Raw genomic sequence first — 22,244 nt, forward strand, 5'->3', positions numbered from 1 at the left:
CGAAGCAGTCAAGCTTCCATTGGCTCCAGCACCGCCCTAGAAAATAGCAAAAATCAGCTCAAATCAGCCCCCTCCCCTGGCCGCCCAGTGGAGGTAAACAAAATCATGGCGGAGGCGAGCATGAGAGAGAAGTTGTGGGCGCCCAGGTGGGAATGAGACGCCCTTCTCTTTCCCTGCTCGGGATTGCGCTCACAGAAGCGCGCACCTCCCGGGGATGCAGCGGCTTCGGGGGCGGGGCGCGGGGGCGGGTCCTTGGGGCGCGGGGCGGGACCAGGGTCCTCGGGACTTACGGGGCGGGTCCTCGGGGAATGGGGCGGGGATGGGGGGCGGGTTCTTGGGGCGCGGGGCGGGACGAGGGTCCTTGAGACTCGTGGGGCGGGTCCGCGGGGCGCGGGGCGGGTATTGGGGGGGCCGGGCCCTCGGGGGCGGGTCCTCGGGGTGCGTGGTGGGACGTGGGTCCTTAGGACTCGTGGAGCGGGTCCTCGGGGGCGGGTCTTTGGGGCGCGGGCGGGACGGGGGCCCTTGGAGCTTTGGGGGCGGGTCCTGGGAGGCGTGGGGTGGGGGTGGCGGCCGGTCCTCGGGACGCGGGGCGGGACGTGGGTCCTTGGGGCTCGTGGGGCGGGTCCTCGGGGCGCGGGGCGGAGATCGGGGGCGGGTCCTCGGGGCGGTGCGCGCGGCGTCCCCCGCTCCTCCCGCGCGCGGCCCCTGGAGTCCCGAGGCGCGCGGCCAGCCCAGCTCGGGCCGCCGCACTCGGAGCGGCGGGGCGGCCGAGCGAGCGCGGGCCGGGCTGGGCCGGGGCCGGGGCGGGGGGCGCCGCCCCCAGCGTCCTCCTGCAGCCCCTGGAGCGAGGAGCCAGGGCGAAGACGAGGCTGAGCGGGGCCGGAACCATGAACCGGAGTTTCCACAAGTCTCAGACCCTGCGCTTCTACGACTGCAGCGCGGTGGAAGTCAAGAGCAAGGTAAGCCGGGGCCGGCGGTCTGCGCCCCCCTGCGAATGAATGAGCGCCTCGCGGGGCTGGGGGACTGGGCGCTGCGGGAGGTAAGGGAGCTGGCGACAACTTTGGAGCGCGGGCGCTGCCGCGGGATGCGCGGGGGTCCCGCCGCCCTTCCCGCCCCTGCACGGACACAAAGCCCAGCAGCCCGATGGGTGCCGCTGGAGCCCGGCGCTAGGAGGGCCGCTCGGGCTCCGAACCCCCGCGGGAGCGGCTCTTTTGTTCCACGAGCGGGAGACGACCCCGCGCGCAGCACGGTGGAGGGGCGGTGTTTCCGGGGCGACCCGGGGGCTGCTCGGAGTGGGGCCGTTGGGGAGCCTGGGGGCCCGGCCCGGGGGGAGGGCCGGGCTGCGCCTCCTCCTTCGCGGCGGAGGCGCCTCGGAACCAGCGAGGGGAGAGCGGCAGCCGGCCGGGGACCCCAGCCCCGCCGGCGCTCCCCAGGCCCAGGCTCTCCGGGCGCGCCCGGCCGGTGGCCCCTCCCGCTGCCTGCGCCCCGGCCCGAGCGTGCCCCAACTTGCGGGTGGATGTGCGCGTTCGGCTAATTGGCTGATAGGATCTGGCGCTTCTGCCCTTTGCGGGGGCGGCTCCTCAGAGGCTGACGCTTTTGTCTGCGAGGGTCTTGGTTGCAGTTGTTCAGGGTCCCGGAGGAGGGGGCTCCTCGGGCCCTTCACTGCCGCTGCCTGCGAGTCGGCCCTCTCGCCCTTTCTCTATGCCTCCCGCCTCCTGTAAAGCGAGGCGGAGCAGCCTGAGTGCTTGGAGAGGGGCTGCGCGGGAGGGTGGGCTCAGACGCCTAACGCCGCGCGGGGCGATAGTGCCTAAGGAGCCGAGTCCAGCGGCCCCCCTGCCCAGGCCGCCCCTGCGGGTCAAGGGTAAAGGATTTACAGGGCATCTGCCGACGATGGGGGGGGGCGGCTTCTCTGCAGTAAACCAGTGAGTTGCAGGATTTCATTCTCATCTTGGGGAGACGGTCTTTTTACAAACTCCTCACTTCTATTAAGATCGCAGCCTTCCCCCAATGCTAATTCTGTGACCCTCGCCCGGGACTCATCCCCTCTTTAGCCCAGGAGTGCCCCCACCCTCCCAAATCAAATGTGCCTGCTGTGAGTTATGTGACGGAAGAACCCACGAGCGTGAGTGGGAGCTCCACACAATGGTTGGTTTCTTTAACTGTGTTGGGAATGTGGCTAATCTATCATAGGCACTGAGCACATGTGGTGGGACTTGTTTTAAACTGTTTGAGATCCTCACGGATTCACAGGCAGTTGTAGGAAAGAATATAGAGATTCCCATAAAGGTCTGTTCTTGTAGCACGGACTTGGTCACACACCTTTGTTGGGCGCACTTTCCAGCAAGCACGGTCGACTGCAGAACACTTCCCACAAGGTCCCTCCTGCTGCTGCTCCAGCGGCTGATTTTAAGTGAAGATTGACTAACATTAAACACTTCTCCTGAGCCACACAAGCCACATTCCTCGTACTCAGTAGCCACGGGCACTTGCTGCTGCCTGATGACACGCACAGCTCCAGAGGGTCTATCCAGAAGGATCCATCTGGAGGCAGGACCCTCACAGGCCTCACACACAGTTCTGGACTGGGAGATGCAGAGTAACAGCCTGCCTCTGCGGCTCTCCTCCAGGAGGGGAGTGGGGGGCTGTGGACGTCCTGGCTGCCTAGCAGGCTGCCTCAGACTGCCCCACCCTCTCTAGCTCCCCAGTGAAGAAGGATGCTTGGGTTCGGGTTCAGATGCAGTGAATGTTCCCCTGGAGGTGAGTGGCAGAGCAGAAGTTTTGGTTGAATTTGGGAAGGGCCACCCCAACCTGGGTGGGCCCTGCTGAGCTGGCTGGTTCAACACACGGACGCACACAGACACACCATTTTGGATGATGGGGCTTGCCTTACTGTGTGTCCAGAGGTCCACTGTTTGCTCTTCCCTCTGTACACACCCTCCCACTGGCCCCCTTAAAAATTAATATTTGCTACCATGGAACCCATCTCTGCAGGGAGCCTTTACTGCAGGTGCTGTCATCAAAATACAGGAAGCAAAACTTTATGACAATGATGTCTTTTTTTCACATTAAATGCAGCACCAGAACACTTGGGTTTGCATGTGGGGAAAATGGTGCTGGGGGCCGAGTCAAGCCAGGTCTGCCGCCTACTACTTTTCGGAACCTTCAGGAAAGTCATTTGACCCTTTAGAGCCTCTGTTATTTCACCTGCAAAATAGGCCTTGTTCCTGTTCTTCTTACCTCCTGGGACAAAATGAAGTGATGTCTATAAAAGCACTTTGAAAGCTGCGGAGTGCCTCCAGTTGTAACGGTCAGTCCCCGCAGTTCAGGATTCTGTGGCATCTCAGAATATTGGGTCCAAAATTCCCCTCTCATCCTCTCAGAATTTTTGGCCACGTGCCACAGCTAGTCAACTTCCAAAGCCCTGGGGACATCGTCTTTACCTGGTGGCTCTCCCCCATCACACGGGCCCTTACATTCCCCTAACATTTCTGCTTTAATACTGGTGATTTGGGGCGCCTGGATGGCACAGCGGTTAAGCGTCTGCCTTCGGCTCAGGGCGTGATCCCGGCATTATGGGATCGAGCCCCACATCAGTCTCCTCCGATATGAGCCTGCTTCTTCCTCTCCCACTGCCCCTGCTTGTGTTCCCTCTCTCGCTGGCTGTCCCTATCTCTGTCAAATAAAAAAATCTTTAAAAAAAAAAATATTGGTGATTCATCTGTTCCTCCCCAGAACAGCAGAATGCACTTCTGACTCCTCAGTTCTGGTAACGAGGCTACCATTTTCCCATTTGCTTTTGACTTTTGCCTCTCCTCCCATAAGACCTGCAGTGTGGAGGGAGGGATGGTGCACAGGTCTGGGGAAGCGTGTTTCGGGCCCAGGGGAGCAAGTCTTGGGCCCTTGTAGGGGTAGCAGGAGGACCAATGCTAGGGGAGGCGTCTACTAGGGGCAGAGTAATCACGGAGGATTCCAGCTGTGTGAAGGAGCATGTGTTCCCCCTACGCCCCTGCCCTCTAGTTCGGCCTCACTCACGTTCTTTGAACCTCGTGGTGTCTTTGCCCTGGTTATGTGGTTTTCCCCCGACCTGAAGTGCTCTCTGAGAATCTGCCCTATGCGCCAACCCTCTCCTACCAAGCCCATCCTATGTCTCCGCCAGGCCGAGCTCCCTCCGTCCTCTGACCCCTGCTCTTCTTCTGGCCCTTGTCACAGCACTGGCACAGGGTGATTGTTCAGAGCAGAGACCGAGGACCGTGTTTTACACCCCCAAGCATGTCATGTCCATTGTGTTTGGGAAGAGTCACTACTGAGGGTTTTAGTCCAGTGTTTGCTGCTTTGTTTAAATCATGTTGGAGGCTTTTCTGGAATCTAAAGAAATATGTTGCCATTGCTGAAAGTTTAGAAACTGTATCAGGCACAAAATGGGGTAATTCTCCCATCCAAAACTGAGCCACTCTTGAGTGTGGCTCCATGCCCTCCTGACCCTCTATGTGGACCTACCCCACATGCATCTGGATTGACAGAATGACAGTCATATTTTCTAGGCATGTTGCTCTGTAGCCCGCTGTCCCCCTTCAACTCAACCCTGCAAGGGTTTTGTCATGTCAGTATTTTTAAAAAACATATTTTTAAAATTATTACCTAGCATTCTATCTTATGTGTAAACCGTAATTAATTTAACCAGTATCCTATTTGGGTCATTTCCAGTGTTTTCTATAATAAGCAATGCTGTGAAAAACATCTCTGTACTTAGACATCTACAGAAACGTTATATACAGAATATGTAGATACGTGATGTAAAGGGTATAAAGACCTCTCTCTTCAGGATGAATCCCTACAAGTGCACTTACCATGTTAAAAGTATGCACGTTTTGAAGACTTTGAATATATATTGTTAAATTTTCTTGCAGAAATGCTGTTGTGCAGATTTATGCACTGTTTCCTGTCTGTCCATCCCTCCCTCTCTCCCCTCCCTCCCTCCAGCATTGGGTATTTTCTTATTCTTTGCCGATTAGATAAGTGGAACCCCATCCCATTGTTTTACTTTGATCCTTAAATTATTAGTGGATTTGAACATTTTTATATTTGTGGGCTATTCATCTATTTTTAGCTGGCTCTTTCTTTCCTGCACTTTTAGTGTTCTTATTTTTTGAGTTATGAGACCTGCTTGACAACAAATTTTCCAGTCAGTGCTGAGGTAACAGTGATTTAAGCCTGCATGTTTCCCCTGGTCCTCAGACCCTCTCTCTGGCTGAGGCTGTTGGCTGGCTGGTGCTGCAGGGACACGTCTCACCATCTGGTGGGCTGGGGGCTGGGCCAGGCCCTCCCCATGGGGTGGCTGAGTACTTGCCTCCCGTGGGCCAGTTGAGAACCGCCTGACACGGTTTGACTCACCTGTGTGTGTCAGCTACACCCTTTTAAGATTCTGGTTTTGTATGTGTGCATGTCTGTGTTCAGACAGGTTGGGTGACTGGATGTGGGAAGCTGCCTCTGGAGGGGACTCTCACCAGGGACCCAAGTAGCGAGTGTCAGTCTGGTGGGTGCCAATGGTGCTGATGTGGGTCTCTGGCCTGGGAGCAGCAGAAAGCCCTATGAACTCTCCTCATCGGGGGGGCACCCCAACTAGCAGCCAGGGTTCAAGCCCTTCCCTAGGACCCATGGCATTTCACATGGAGTGTTCTCCCAACTTGAGGGAAGGCGTGTCAAGGATTGGAAAGTGCAGCCATTCAAGGTATCGGAAGCTCTGTCGTTTGTGAATCATGTCTAGAATCATCCTGACCCTTTCCTGTGAAGGGGCCTCCCGGACTTTTAGACACAAGCAAGCAGGGAGCTTGGAATGGTGGCAGCAGAAGCGTCCATGACCGCCATGGTTAAAGGGAGCGTCAAGGTTAGTGTCAGACTTGTTCAGCTGTGTACATGTTTACTGGCTCACCACTTCCTCTTGGCAAATTTCTACTCTTCTGTGACCCTGGGGAGCAGTGGCAGGTACTGTGACCCTTTTTAGCCCCAACACATACCCTGCAGCCTTCCCCTGAGGCTGCCCCTGGTCACGCTGGGGGTACAGATGGTCCAGGCTAGACACTGCCCTCTGTGTACAGGTTGCACTCAGAAGTGTTTAGGGTTATTTAACCATCTGCCCCAATATAGAAATGTGTATACAGGCCAGACACTATTCTAAATACCTTGCAATTGCAAATAATATTTCATTAACCTCCATCACAACCCTGCAGGATGGGTTCTGTTATCACCACCATTACACAAGGGGAACGCTGAGGTCCAGGGAGTTTTGTGAAGCCGCCCAAGGCCAGAGAGCCCGAGCAGTCGGGCTCCAGAGTGCATACTCTTTGCCACGAACTTTCAGTGGCCACTGGGGAAGGAGGGCTCCTGATTCCTCTTCTTCTGACAGACCCTGAAGTCCAGGTCCAGGTATGGATGCACAGCTTGCTCTGTGTTCACTGAGGCAGAACCCCCTGCTCCATCTGGATCTAGAGCTTAAAAGGGCAGCTCTGTGCTTTGTGGGGAAAAAGTTCTCTTCTTCTTACATCATCACAGCAGGTTCTGTGCCTTGGTCTCAAGGGAAGTCCTCTATTCAGTAATTGTTCTTATAAGTCGGATTCTGCCATGTGTTGATCCATTCATTTATTCATTTACGGAGCCACCACTATGTGTCAGGTATAGGGCTTGTGTTGGCGGACAAAAATAGTCAAGATAGACAGTATCTTCTCTGTAGAGACTTAGGGTCCAATGAAGGTTTGGTCTGGCAAGTGAGAAGATTGGGGAGGGGTAGTGTCACCATATCACTACGTCACATCTCCTTGAGCCCAGAGGTTTCCACTGCCTCCCAGCCTGCCTGCCTGCCCAGCAAGGCCAGTCATGAGGCTCAGCCTCCAGGAACCACTCCCGTCTGTTTTCCAGCACGAGCAATGTCAAAGTCTGCTGTGGTTGCTTTGAGATAAATCAGAGCGCCTTCTCCCCTCATTGCTTCCAGAAGCAGCTGGGCTCTGGCCTCCAGTTTTCCTCATCTGAGGGCTCTCCACTGTACTAGACTGGGAGGCCAGCTCCGAAAACTAGCTGCATTTCTCAGTAGTATGCTCCAAGGAAGCCCCTGGCATCTAAAGGGTGAAGAGCAGTGTTTTGCATACAGGAGGTACCCAATAAATGTGGCTGCGTTGAAGCCAGGTAAGGAACAACTCAATTTTTCCAATAGCTATTCCTTCAGAAGTTGTTAGGGTACTTTAGAAAAGAACTACTTTTTGAGGAAGGTGCGCAAAGCTTGACTCACCGATGGGATTATTCCCAGGGCACCTCTAAGAGGGGTCAGCAGCCTTGTCCCCTCCCTGCTAGTGCCATAGGGAAGAGAGCAGACAGAAGGGGGGAAAAGATGAGCTGAACAAAGGGACAGAAACTTTGAAAGTCAAAAGGAAATTGATTTAAAAGTCCATGTTGATATTTCTGTCATGTTGGTGTCTGCTGAGCCCCTCAGTGTGTGAGTACAGGCTGAGGGCTCCAGGGGCACAGCCCGCGGGGCGTGGTGTCCGCTGAGCCCCTCAGTGCTTGAGTACAGGCTGAGAGTGCCAGGGGCACAGCCCGCGGGGCATGGTGTCCGCTGAGCCCCTCAGTGCTTGAATACAGGCTGAGAGTGCCAGGGGCACAGCCCACGGGGCATGGTGTCCACTGAGCCCCTCAGTGCTTGAGTACAGGCTGAGGGCGCCAGGGGCACAGCTCACGGGGCATGGTGTCTGCTGAGCCCCTCAGTGCTTGAGTACAGGCTGAGGGCGCCAGGGGCACAGCCCATGGGGCATGGTGTCCGCTGAGCCCCTCAGTGTGTGAGTACAGGCTGAGGGTGCCAGGGGCACAGCTCACGGAGCATGGTGTCTGCTGAGCCCCTCAGTGCTTGAGTACAGGCTGAGGGTGCCAGGGGCACAGCCCGCGGGCCCCATCTTCAGAGCCAGCTCTGTGTGTATCTCCAGGAGCAGTGGTCATACCCCTTCCTTGTGCTTCCTCCTGCAGAGCCCCCCAGGCAGCCCCATGTTACCTACAGATAGGGCAGCAGGCCCAGGACACTCACTGTCACAGCTGGGACATCAGCTAACTTCCCTGCCTCTTTTTGCCTGCCCCCTAATTTCAGTCTGTCCCAGATTCCTGGGTCCAGGGGTGTGTCTCCCACACCCCACCATCCATCCCTCTCTCTCCCGAGGCTGTGTTCCTCACTGGTGCTCTGAACAAATGCTTGCTGGCAGGCTCCGCTCCTCATCCCCAACCAGAGTATCTGCTCTGTGTTTTCGGGTATGTGTGATGCATTTCACTTGGAGTTTGAGAGTTTGAAAAACACCCAGGGGGGCACCTGGGTGACACAGCGGTTGGGCATCTGCCTTCGGCTCAGGGCGTGATCCTAGCTTTGTGGGATCGAGCCCCACATCGGGCTCCCTGCTCCGCTATGAGCCTGCTTCTTCCTCTCCCACTCCCCCTGCTTGTGTTCCCTCTCTCGCTGGCTGTCTCTCTCTCTGTCGAATAAATAAATAAAATCGTAAAAAAAAAAAAAAAAATCTATGAAAACCACCCAGGGCCTCGTGCGTGGCCCAGCCCTGTTAAATCTTGGTTTGTCTCCTCCTCGTGCTCCGTAGGCTGACCTTCTGACAACCTGCCCCCGTCCTACCCTTGCCCTGCCTCAGGGCTGAAATAGATGTTTTCCAGGAGGCTGCTCCAGACCTGCTGAATGTGGGGGCTCTCTCCTGTGTGACAGTAACAGACACTGACCTCAGGCATGCAGCCTGATGAAATGTTGCCTGTTTGCTTACCTAGGCGAACACCATACAGATCAAAGTATGGAACATTCCGGTATCCAGGAAGGTTCCCTCATGTCCTGTCTAGTCAGCATCCGCCCCCAGTGTAACCACCATCAGGGTCTCTGTCACTAAAGATGAGTGGGCTGGTTCTCGGACATGATGTAATGAGATACTCTTGTGTCCACAGGGGACGTCTGCCTGTGTAGATGGCGCCCCAGGCTGCGTGCGTGTCCTTTGGTGGCTGTGTACGTGAGTGCCTCTTCCGTGTGCTCATGCTTTTCACCAGCCTTTGGTGATGCGGCTGTCTTCCCGTGCCAGCAGACACAGAGCTGGCCTGGGTGGTCTTGGTTAGTCTAACCCACCACTCAGTGCCGCTGTTCTCGGCTCCAGCCCTGGACTAGACTGGATTTCGGTGGAGTGGCTGTTCTAGGAGGTCTGACCGTTTGGGAGTCCCGAAGGCCTTGAACCACAACTCATTAAGTGTTTGTTGATTAACAAAATAGATCAGGAAGCGATTCTTCATCTTGCAGAATTTAAGGTTCTCGCCGCTGATGTGTGAAGGGGCTCTTAGACTCCTTTGTGTGGTTCCGTGGCTCCGGTTGCTGCTGTCATGCCTTTCTTGGCTTTCCTTTAGTCCACACCAGCTTCCGTGGGCCCCCTTGCTAGGCCTGGCATTGTGGGAGAAGCTGAGACTCCAGATGAAAAGGGATGGGCCTGGGGGCCGCTTGATGGGTCACGGGGCAGCTCAGGCACAGGCTCTTCAGTGAGGACGGGAAATGTCCCTTTTACAAAGTGTCTGAGCTTCACGTATAGAATGAAGACCTCATGAGCCGCCTCCGGCTTGGTGGGCTGTGGACACCTGTGGAGGCAAGCGCTTTAGCCTGCCTTTACCCTGGGAGGTTTGCCGTGTCACCCCCGGCGCACCACACTCACACACGGGCAGATGTTGAAACATCGCGTTGCAGCCACCTTGGGCTTTGTCTGCACCTCCTAGAGAGCAGGTGTATTTATTCTCCATTCTGTCACATCAGCATGCTTGCCGAAACGTGGGTTAGGCATCGGTCAGTCTACAGGGCAGACCTCTCTTGCCTTTGCTTCTGAGACAGGGCAGGGACAGACAAGAGGCTTCTTTCTGGAGACACATGCTTCGCAGAAGGGCCCTGAGGTCCCTGGGTAGGGGCTGTGGAAGAGAGAATTGTAAGGGCCATAAGGCTGCCATGCTGGAGGGCTTTGGAGACTAAAATAATGTCAGTATCCTGTTTTCCATGGCATGGGGGCCTGAGCCACCAGCTCCCCACCCACAAGTCCTGACCTCACTTCCCTCACTGGTCTGGGATAATAACGGGGTGTTGCTATGGGACAAAACAAAGTTCTGTGTCTGTAGGATGGTCCCTCATGTGGGGGAGGAGCTGGCGCCCAGCCTCTGGACTCTGGTCACCTCGGGCCCGACCGCCGCTATATTGGTGCAGGTGTAAGGGGCACAGGGGAGGTAGGGGCTCCGCATGTCTGGGAGACCTCCTGTGGGAAATGGTGTATTGAGGACCCCCTCCACTCCTCAGGGGATAAACAGTCCTGGGATCCCTTCTCCCCATGAGCTTGGAGTCTCCTGCCCTGTCCCCTCGCCACACAAGCTGGAAGCAGCCTCCCAGGGGTGTGGCCCCGTGGCTTGTCTGTGAGTGGCACCTCTTCTCAGCCCCGGTGGCCGAGGACTGGTCACGGCCAAGTGTTGTGCCGTTGGGGATGCCCCACGCCTCCCCTTGATTGTCTGTCTGGGAGGTACATGGTCTCTGGGCTCCCTCCCCTCCCTGGGAGCCTGGGCTAGCCTGGTGGAAGCAGCTGCCACGGGGTCACATCACCTGGAGGAGAGTCTCGGCAGGTGTGGCCTTCTGGGTTCAGTTCCGGTGGTTCCAGTTCCTTTCCTGGGGCATCAGCTGTGCGCTGGGCTTTCTGACAGCGCTCCCACCGGCTCTTCAGCACAGATGTGTTCCTTGAAGCTCATGACACCATGTGCATGGGCTGTGGAGAGCAGGACCCCAGGGGCTTGACCAGCCTGTCAGGTCACCTAACCAAGGTCCCACCTGCAAGTGGCAAAATTGGGTCTTAAACCCTCAATTGCTTCCCATCTACTTCACATTATTCCTTGATTCCACCTCCTGGAAAACAGACAACACCTACCCGCCTGGACACACTCTGAGGTCCGACCCTCTATCCCTCCACCCCCTCCCCGTACCTACTGGACACTGGCTCGGGGCTGTGCTACTTCCTCAGCATCCCTCGTGCATCCTGTGACACCCCTCTCCCAGGCGGCCCCGTGAGTTCTGACCTATGTGCACAGTCTGTTTGCTGGGAGATGGTGGGTACAGGGAGAACCTGACCACCTCTCCCACTTCCTCCTCTTTGCAGCTGTGGGCAGAGTAGTATTGGCGACGACCCTGGTCCCTGGCACACCTGGACATGTCATTTAGCAGATGCCCCTTGAATTGCATGGCTAGGGGTGTGTCACGAAAGGACTGCCTTCATTGTGTTTGCAAGTTTCGGTCTTCGAGAACGGCTCAGACCACAGCCCTGCGAACGCCTGTGCGCGACCTTCTCTAGGCACTCTGGTGAACAGTGGGCCTTTTCTGGGACCACACTCTCTCAGGATGGCGCATGTGTTTGAGTGTCACAAAAACACTATGAAAAATGTTTTTGTCGCTTTTTTACAAAGGGGGAAATATGCTCAGAGAAGTTTAAATGATCGAGAGTCACGCAGCCAGTAAAGGTGAGTCAGGAATTTGCACCTGCAGACCCTTGTGTGTGATGACTCTGCCCTCCCATCTGTACTGATAAGACTGGTCCAGACCCCATGACACCTCAGCGCATCTCCATCCCTGGAAACTGCCCCCCTTTTTGTGAATCATGAGTTCATACTTGGATGTAACCTTGCTGGGGGGGGGGGCAGGGTTTCAGGCTTCTGCTGAAGTGGGTTTCTGCTTCCGAGAAGTCCCATGAAGGCAGGGACAGATGAGAAACCTGGACTTCACCTCCTACATGCTCTGGCCTCGGCAGTCTCCCCAGTCTGCCAGCCCTACCTTTCATAGCAACCAGGTCTCCTGCACTTTGACCCTCAGCTCCTAGAGCAGCCTGGCTCTCCATCACACTGCTCCAACTGCTGCCAGCCCTTCATCCTCCATGCTATCAGCAGTGCAGGCGCCCCTCCCTACCTGGGAAGTCTGTTCCCAGTGGGGTGTCCTGGTGCTTGACTTCCACGTGGAGTGTTCACCCCACCACTGGTGCTCTTTAGCTCTTTTCTGCATTATCTCTGGTATTCACTTCAGTTCTTCTGTTTACTACCTTCATGACTGTGGTCAGGGATCGAATCCTTCCAGGTCTCCGTCTCCTGGCCTTTGAAATGGGAACAGCGACACTTCTGGGTGGCTGTTAGGATTAAAGAGACCTTGTACATAAAGCGTGGCACTGACCACACCTGCTGTACCGTACTGGAAATCCCTGCCAGACAGAAACCATAGACCCTGTTCGTAAATCTCTGTGTCCTCCACTTTCAGTCCAACCCCACAACTCCATTAACCAGTGCTGGGTCCACAGATGCAGATCGCACATGTGAGCTGGAGAGCGTGCATGTGAGCAGAGGAGTCACACATGTGACCTGTAGCCCACACACATGCTCCTTGAGGTGACCCAGGTGCGTTGGGTTCTGGGTCCCCAGCAGCCTCACAAAGGATGTTCATCTGAGCAGCTCTGTGGCTGCTGGTGGCTGGGCTATCATCACTCTGGATCAGGGTGGGTGCATGGGGCACAGGAAGGGGCCAGGCTCTGCTGTCAGCTCCACCCCATCTGACTCACAGGTCTGTGGCCTGATTTTAAACTGTCCCAACATGTCAGCCCAGGAAGTCATCCCATGGCAGAGTCCCACGCTCTGACAGATGCCACATGAGGATAACAGCCAGTGCTTCCTGGTCATTCCCTAAATGGGAATCTTCCCACATTTTTCTCTGTGGCATGCACATACACTCCTGCTCCTTGGCCCTGTCCCCAACGGCCTGAGGTGCATTACAGAATGGCACCTGAGATCTTTCACATCTGGGGCTGTCTGGGTTCCTTCCATCTGTGCTGTGGCTCCTGTCTTCTCTTCACCCGAATATTTCTTTTCCTCATACACACAGTTTGAATCAGGGCCTGTGTCCTACATTTTCTTTGTGTGCATTTCTCAGTTTGTAATTACACGTTTGCATGTGTGATTACTGTCCCACATTGGGCTCTCAGACAACCATCGGTCCCATGAAGACAGTCAACACTGGCACTGGGTACCACCCATACCTGGCATTCAGTAAGATGTTGTTCAAGGAACCAATATGAAATGACAGCCCCTAGCGGTGATGGCAGGGTGCTCGCTGCGTTGCGTACAACCCTGCCTTTCAGACTGATGTGTCCGTGAGTCACTGGGAATCTAGTTAGAGTAGAATTCTGACTCCCTCCCCAAGCCTGGGGCCTGAGGTCACGCATCTCCAGCAGGTCCCAGGTGACAGTGATAAGCCGGCTCAAGGAGCACACGCTGGGGAGGTCCAGCCCCAGAGAGCCTGGCTTCCCTGGCCGCAGGTGCGCCAGGGCTGCATGGCTCCCTGGGCTCTTGGCTTAGGCAGTAATCACAGCCCTGGGCTGGGCCCTCAGGATCACACTAGATTCAGCTTTGCCTTGTGTTCCCTCACTTCCCAACTCTTTCTAATACAGCACTTTCTAAGATTTTATTTATTTATTTATTTATTTGTTTATTTATTTGGGGGAGGGGGCGTAAGCAGGGGGAGGGGCAGAGGGAGAGAGAGAAACGGGTTTGTGAGCAGGGAGACCAATATGGGGCTGGAACCCAGGAGCCTGGGATCGTGACCTGAGCGGGAGGCAGACGCTTTACCGACTGAGCCACCCAGGTGCCCTTCTAATGCAGCATTTCTGTTGGCTTAATTGTATTTCATCCTGGGAATATGCTTCCTCGGTTTGGTTAAATTTTACAGTTAACATTTTTGACAACTAAATATTTTGGTGAATGTTTGCCTTGAAAATCTGTTTCTGATGACTTCCCGGATTGCTCTCACCTGAGGGGCCTGGAGGCAGGACCTCACAGGTGGGGGTGGTGATGCCCAGGGGCTGCGGCCTTGGTGAGGGCCGGGCCTGAGCTGGAGGCGGGGCCTCAGGGGGAGTGTTTGCTGAGGGGTGTGGCCTCGGTGGGCGGGGCCTCAGGGGCAGCGCTTCGGTGACGTCTCGGGGCGGGGTGGGTCCCGGGTTGCTGGGTCCCTAACGCTGGGCGGGCTCGGAAAGCTGCGGGCATAACCGGGGTGGATAACCGGGGTAAGGTGAGTGCATCATTTTAAGTCCGCGTTTGTCATGCACGAAAGGACAAAGTGGCCCCTGGAGTATCTTCTATCCAAGATCAAGAACATATTCACTAGAAAATGACCCTAGGAATCCTGGGTGCTTCAGACTCGGGCCCTGGTCAGGGGGTGTCAGAATGAGGCTTCGTGTCTAGGACCCTTGTTGACCCCTCCAGATTACAGCGGATTCGGGATAACTGAGGAGTCTGGCCCTGAAGGGTTGTTCTCGGTCACACACCGTTCTGGTCGTAGGCGCTGTGCTGGTGCGGCGATCGGTGATCGGGAGGAGCGCAGCCGCGGCTGTAACCTGCCCTGTGCGGGAGCCTCCACACCCTCTGCTTCCTGAAGCCTCCCGCCCTGCAGACAGGCTGAGGGGTTCGCCCCAAGTCCTCTAAGCCCAGGCAGCAGGGAGGCAGACCCCTCCCACACTGCGGGAAGAGCCCCGGGGGCCCTCCCGCTGTGCGGGTCTGCACTCCGGCATAGCTCCGGCAGGTTAGGGAGCACACGTGCCTGCCGGGTGTATTCTGTCCTTCCTCCCGTGCACGTACCAGCTTCTAACATACCGTATGGTTTACCCGCCTGCATCTTTTTTACTGTTTGCTACCCGTCTTCCCCGCTAGGATATCAGTTTCATGAGAACAGCCTTTTTTCTGTTTTGTTCACTCACTTACCCAGTGTGTAGGAGAGAACCAGTTGCTTAGAGCCACTCCATGCATATATGTATTGGGTGATGAAAGCAGGAGCCATGCATTACACTAGTTAGTCGGTAAATGAATTTTGTGGGCATACTGTACTCCAGGATCTGGGGGAGGGGGCGGGGCTACAGTGGAGACCATATTTTTCTTTCACAACTGTAAAGTCCCATGCAGGAAAATATTTGTTTGGTGAGTAAGTTCCTACTTGGTAGTTTGGAAGAGTGAGTTCAAGTACAGAGACATGTGTCACTTCATAGGACACTTTTGGAAGTGTCCTGGTGGTGTGGTGGTTCTGGGGGTCACGCTCTGGTGAAAGGGAGGAGCAGAAGTGAGTGGTGGTTCTCAGACATTCTTCTCTTTAGAGTCAGTTCTACCCGAGGAAGGGATCTGAGCTGGGAAGCAGGTGGGACTTGGCCTCAGAGCCTCTCGGGAGAGCCCATCTGCCTGCAGCAAGCCTGTGGTGCCTACCGCGCGGTCACTAGTGGACGGCACAGCCTAGGGTCACCAGCCCAAGGGCTCCCACCCGGTTTATCCCCAGCAGAAGACAGGGGGTCAGAGCGGCTGACTGCCCTTCCTTCCTGGGAAAGTAATTTAGAAATAAGGCCTTTCTTCAAGAAACCCCTTCAGGCAGACCCTGGGTGTGGTTTAGACCCCATGAGACTTTGTGTCTTTTTTCTATGTTCAGTTAGCCACTGTATCATTAGCTTTTGATGTAGTGTTCAATGATTCGTTAGTTGCATGTAACACCCAGTGCTCGTCACAACACGTGCCCTCCTCAATACCCATCACCCAGGTACCCCATCCCCCACCCCCTCCCCTCTGAAACCCCCAGTCTGTTTCCTGGGGCCCACAGTCTCTCATGGTTCGTCTCCCTCTCTGATTTCTTCCCCCTTCAGATTTCCCTCCCTTCCCCTCTGATGCTCCTGCTATTGCTTATGTCTTTCTCTGCTTGACTTATTTCACTCCGCATAATCGCCTCCAGTTCCACCCATGTGCATGCAAATGGCGGGTATTCATCCTCTCTGATGGCTGAGTAATATTCCACTGTGTATATGAACCACATCTTCTTTGTCCATTCATCTGTTGAAGGGCATCTCGGCTTCTACCACAGTTTGGCTATTGTGGACATTGCTGCTATGAACACTGGGGTGCAGGTGCCCCTTCTTTTCACTACATCTGTGTCATCAGGGCAAATACCTAGTAGTGCAATCGCTGAGTTGTAGGGTCACTCTATTTTTAACATCTTGAGGAACCTTCATACTGTGGCCTGAGGGGGGCAAGATGGCGGAGGAGAACGGGCCTCCGTTCCAACCGGTCCTCTGAATTTAGCTGGATATCTACTAGGCCATTCTGAAATCAGCCTGAGATTTAAGAATATATATCCGGATCTCTACAAGCAGAAAAACAGCACCTGTCCCGAGGTAGGAAGGGAGAAGTCATGAATCTGTGGGCAGATATCGGGAGATAAGCAGAGGGGGAGGGAGCCTCCACAAGCTGGCCCCTGGAAAGTGATGTGACACCGGAGCAGAAAAGTGTCCTGCGCTGGGGGACCGGGTTCCTTTGTGCCTTTAAAACGGGCACTTACCGCTGAGCTACAAACTGATTACCACAGAGACTGTTTTACATCGTTAAAGACCCTTCCAGTTCACCCGTTTACTCACCTGTTTACAAATAGTCATTGGAACATTGCCTCCTTGGTTTTGATGGTGAAAACATCACCTTTGTACTGATACCTGGGGGCGGGGGTGGTGCGGGTGCTGATGTTTGGCTTCAAATCTAACATACACGGGACTGGGCTGGTGTGTGGCATGGGACCTGGTCTGTGACTTCATGCTCATATCGCCTCCTGTGTTCCTGTTTTGACTTAATTAAAATTCTAGCATTTTATTTTAAAACCAGTTAACAGAGGTTTAATTCTTAATTCGATGAAAATTTGTGCACAGGAACTTTACTAGTCTAGAACTGCTAGTCTAGACCTAGTCTAGAACCAGCAGACCCTGCTCTCATGGGCTGGAACTCCAGTGAAGAGCTGTGGTAGTCTGCTGCTGTCACTCACATAGGAATTACAAATTTGTGGCTGCATGGGGTTTGGGAGGTGTCTTAGCAATGACTCAGTTACTGAGCAAATTTTAGCTGAAAAATACTCGACCTTAATGCCTGGCTCCTATGGCCTTGCCTGGTGAGTCTGACGATACCCTGTCATGTCCCTGTGGGCCCAGTGACTTAACTTCCTCACTTCAGGGGCAGCTGAGAGCTGGAGATACCTCTTCCACAAGACCACAAGCACCCAGGAAACGAGTATTTTCAAAATAGAGCAGATAAGTGAAAAAAAGCACAGAGTTGACCAGTGTGGATAGTATGCTATTGTTTGTTTGGAAAAGAAGGAATATAGATACAGTTTGCATAGAACGCCTTCATAGGCCTTTTGAAGGGCACGTACAACGTTCTTGTAGGGAGGGAGCTGGGGTGCTGCAAGACCTTTTACTGAATACCTTTCGAATTTTGAGCTCTGTGGTTCTATCCCTATTCAAACTGTAAAGAAAAACATACCAAACAGTGTGTTTCCAATTCTTTTTTAAAAGCATGTGTGTTAGAGGTCTGCAAGAACATGCCCTCACACAGCGCACAGCTCTCTCAGTCAGATGTCCCTAAGTGGGACCCTCATGAGCCAGCCCAGGTACTGGACCAACCCCAGAACAGGTGAGCTCTTGGCTCCAGGTGGCACCTCAAGCATCATACCAGATACTAGACCTTGATTTTCCTCTTTTTTTTTTTTTTTTTTTCTGTCTTGCATGAATCTTGCTGGTTTCCCCCATGGTGGCTATGTTCGCAGGCATGTGTGGCCAGCTTTTCTGACTGCTTCAGAACAAAGACTACCTTGATTTATATGCATAAGAGGAAAGAATGCTTTTTAAAAAACAGGTTTTTTTAAGGAAATGATGAAGGAAGGTAGAAATTCAGAATTAGAAACCTAATCAGAGACCTAAAATCCCCTTCAATTCCCCTTTTTGTGAAAACCAACCCGAAAGGGAAGGTGAGCTGGGGGTGGGGGCAGTTGAGTCAGACACTGTGGCAAAGAGAGACCGTGAGCCAGTTATTTTGCCCCCTGGGTTTGAGCTGCCTTCCTCTGTGAAGGGGATGAAGGGGATAATACATCTCTCCCAAGTGGCTTGAGATTAAAAATGGTGTATGTGCAACTCCTGCCCCCACAAAACTGTTAGAAACACAAATATGTGTGAGCCTTTAATCCTCAAGTGCTAGAAACAGTGGTTAATTGGTCCTCTCTACGGTCTTTGGGGCATGCAGGGACATCACACGGGGTTCTAGCCTTGGATGCCCTCCCTAGCTGGAAGGACAGCCAGTGGAAAGGGCCTCAGTGAGAAGAAAGTGCTCAGCTTGATTTTCCTCCTCTTCCCTTTGACTTTAGCCCTAACAGGAGGGATGACACTGAGCCAGAGCTGCCGCTTCGTCATCAAAAAATGTGCCATTTTGGAGTTTTAAAGAAAATGGTACCTGAGCGAGTTTAAGAGGAAAGCTGGGGACCATGTTTTCCATTGTAGGAAGAATGACTTTTTGGTTAGCTTGGAGTGGTAGCAGGAAATGGGGGGGTCTTATTTCCAGCCTGGAATCAAGGAGTTCTGTGGCCTTGGGCCGATGTCTCAACCTCTCTGAGACCCTCAGTATGGATGCTTGGAGGAGTACTTCCAATGGGGAAGCTTAACGTTTAATTGTGGACATGGAAACAGCTAACCCAGACAAGCCTTTAGTGCTGTGCAGTGTTCTACACAAAACAGATTTTTTTTTTAACATACAGGAAAGTGTAGAGAGATCTCATTAGGTATCAAGAAAAAGAAAATTCTACATTTTTAATATTTTTAACCAGGAAAATAAGAAATAATCATGGTAATGCTAATGGATCACCCTTGGAGTCACATGACATTGAATGATGAAAACGGATTTGTATTGTCTGAGTCTTGTGACTCCAGAAATATCATTCATATAGGGTTTTAGTTTCTGAATTGGAGAAGAGGGACTGAGGGCCTTTTGCAGTTTGGAGCCAGGGTGGGGATGGGTGTGAGGAAAGGCAAGTTCTACCCTGCTCAGAATGCCTGCCCTCTGTCCTTACCAGTTCAACACTGTGGGACCAATTCAAACTGGAAAAGCTTGCCCTACCAGCTTGGACTAAGTCTCATATCCTGTTTCTGCTCTTCAAGACCCAGCAGTAATGGGGGGGAGGGGCTTCCTTGAGTTCTCAAGTCTTTATCTTCTAAATTGATGTGTGCTGACAACAGATGCTTGGACACTTGGTCCCTTAGGGTTTCCTGTATGCCTAGAGCAAGAGTAGAGCCTGCATTGAACCTGTCCAATGTCACTCTCCGGGGTTTCCGTGTTTCCGAATACAGCTTCCAATCAGCCTTCAATAGGCTATTTAAAAAAATTATTCTTTGAGGTGAAACTTAAAAATTCACATGAAATAAAATTCACAGCTTTGGAGCATAAATTCATAGTTTTTAGTATATTCACAGAATTGTGCAATCATTACCACTATCTAATTTTGGAACATTTTGTTCACCCCAAAAATAAACCTACCCATTAGCAGCCATTCTCAATTCCTTCTATTCCCAGCCTCTGGCAACCACTAGCCTGTTTTCTCTATGTATCTGCCTGTCCTGTACATTGCATGTAAACAGACTCACGCATCAGTCCATGGCCTTTCGTGGCTGGCACCTCTCACTTAGCATAATGTTTTCAAGGTTCATCTTTATTGTAGGATATATCAGTACCGCATTTTGGGGGGCAACATACGGCCAGGATCCACTCATGAGAGCCTGGCACTATCCACACCCAGTGTTAACTGCTTCAGACCTAGTCTTGCTGTGGGGTCAGCGTGCCTGGGGTAGACCAAGTTGAGGCTCCCAGCAGGTAGGAAAACAGGCTGCCTCGGTAGTTGTCTTTTAATCAGAAGAAACAAGTTATGAGTAAGCAAAAATACACTTGGACTATCATTTACATATACCGCTGTGGTGACATTTAATTGTGCTCTTTATTTGTACCGTGGATTCAAGTTAAGGTATAGCGTCCTTTTATTTCAGCCTGAATGATAGCTTTAATATTTCTCATAAAGCAGGTCTGCTGGTGGCAAAATCTCCCAGTTTTTGTGTGCTTTGGACTATCTCGTTTCTCCTTCATTTTTGAAGGATAGTGTTGCCGGATGTAGAATTCTCAGGTGACATTCTCTCCCCCCACAACATGTCATTCTACAACATCTTAGCCTCCATGATCTCAGACAGGAAGTCATTCATGTCATTGCAGATCCTTTATATGTAATGAATTGTTTTCCTGCTTTTAAGATTCTCTCTTTGGCTTTGGGTTTGACAGTTTGACTATGATACATCTAGGTGTGGATTGCATTGAGTTTATCGTAATTGTAGCTTGGACGTTTGGATATGTAGACTACAGATTGCATTGAGTCTATCGTAATTGTAGCTTGGACGTTTGGATATGTAGACTACAGTAGTCAGATATGGGAAGTTATGGCCATTGTGTTTTCAAATGTTCTTTCTGCCTTTTTCTCTCTAGTTAACCACATCCAAAGTAAACATTTAAAAATTCTTTCACTGAATGAAAACCATTTAATGTGACACGAGGCAAGTATAGCATCGGCCCTATTGCTACTTCTTGCCGTGAATGTCAGTGAGTAGATGGGACTGAGGGCTCTGAAGGCATGCCAGACCCCAGCTCTCTGACCCTCAACAGGTAATGTATTCCTTGGGATGTGTGGCAGATTGCCACAGATCTCTGAGATACTCTTTTTTTCTTTCTGCCCCTTAGACTGTACAATTTCAAATGACCCATCCTCATGTTTGCGGGTTCTTTCTTCAGCCACCTCTAATTGTCTGTCAAGTCCCTCTAGGGAACGTCTTCACTTCAGTTATTATATTCTTCAATTCTAAAATTTCTATCTAATTCTTTTTTTAAAAAATTATTTTCATCTCTTTGTGATAATTTCTGTTGATTGCTTTCATGGTTTCCTTTAGCTCTTTAGACATGGCTTCCTTCAGTTATTGGAACATAATTATAAGAGCTGATCTCAGATCTTTGTCCTGTAAGTGCAGCACCTGGGCCCCTCAGTGACTGCTTTGGCTGCATAGTTTCCTCTGCATGGAGACCATTTTTTTCTGTCTCTTTATATATCTCACAGTTTTGTTGAAAACTAAACATTTTAAAATAATATGATGTGATAACTCTGGTAATCAAACCCTCCCTCTTAAGGCTTTGTGGTTGTTGCTGCTTTTGGTTTGGGTAGTGACTTTCCTAGACTAATTCTGTAAAGTTTATTATTTGTCGCATGAGACCACTATTAGCTTCATGGTCATCTGGTGATTGAACAAAGATTTCTTTAAATGATTTGAACGAGTAAGCCTCCAGCCTTTGCTTGGGGCTGTATGTGTGTGTTGGGGCATATCTTCAACACTCCAGCTGCTTAAACTCCACTTCAGCCTTCAGTTCCTGACTCACAGAATCCCAAGATCAGCCAGGTAGGAGAGATTTTAGCCTTCTCAGGTCTTCCCTGATCACATACACAGCCCTGCATGTGTGGGTGGCCATCTGTATCTGTAGGAATGAATCAGAGCTTTTCACAGCCTCCTGTGGACATCTTATTCTGCTCCATTTCTTTTATTGTAGTAAGATACACATCACATAAAATTGGCCACTTAACCATTTTACGTGTGCAGTTCAGTGTCCCTAAGTACATTTGCAGTATTGTGCAGCTGTCCCCACCATCTCCAGAACTCTTTTGTCCTGTGAAACCCCAAGTCTGTCAGTTAAGCAGTGACTTCCTGGTTCCTTGCAACCACTGTCTGCTTTCTGTCTCCATGATCTGATGACTCCAGGGACCACATGCAGTAGGAGGCACATGGCGCTGGCTCACTTCACTTGGCACAGTGTCCTCCAGGCTCACCTGTGAGGTAGCAGGTGCTAGAATAGCCCTCCTTTTTAAAGGCCGAGTAACACTCCATTGTACAGATAGATGCCACATTATACTTATAAGTTCTGTGCATATTCTGAATATTATCCCTTTTTACAGGCTTTTATACTCTGTGGATAGTGTCTTTTCTTAAGAATTTATTTATGAGGGAGTGAGTGGTGGGGGGAGGAGCAGAGGGAGAGGGACAAGGAGACTCCACGCTGAGTGCAGAGCCCAATGCAGAGCTCAGTCTCCGGACCCTGAGATCATGACCTGAGCCGAAACCAAGAGTCGGGTGCTTAACTGCCTGAGCCACCCCTCTGTGGATAATGTCTTTTGATGCACAAAAGGTGGATCTCACTAAGTCCAATGTCTGTTTCTTCTTTTGTTACCTGTGCCTTTGGTGTCATATCCAAGAAATCATTGCCAAACC

At 52.3% G+C, this 22,244-nt stretch overlaps 1 protein-coding gene across 1 annotated transcript in view; it reads left to right on the top strand.

Annotated features, from left to right (window-relative positions):
- Positions 1–696: 696 nt before the first annotated feature.
- Positions 697–22,244, top strand: part of PARD6G (par-6 family cell polarity regulator gamma) — a 91,741-nt gene continuing 70,193 nt past the window's right edge. The window contains exon 1 of the mRNA XM_045790349.2: positions 697–959. Within this exon, the coding sequence (XP_045646305.1) occupies positions 888–959 (72 nt within the window). The 5' untranslated portion in view covers positions 697–887. The remainder of the gene's footprint in view (positions 960–22,244) is intronic.

This window comes from Ursus americanus, chromosome 19 (assembly GCF_024610735.1).
Source record: "Ursus americanus isolate L20-20 chromosome 19, mUrsAme1.1.p, whole genome shotgun sequence".
Classification (NCBI taxonomy): Eukaryota; Metazoa; Chordata; class Mammalia; order Carnivora; family Ursidae; genus Ursus; species Ursus americanus.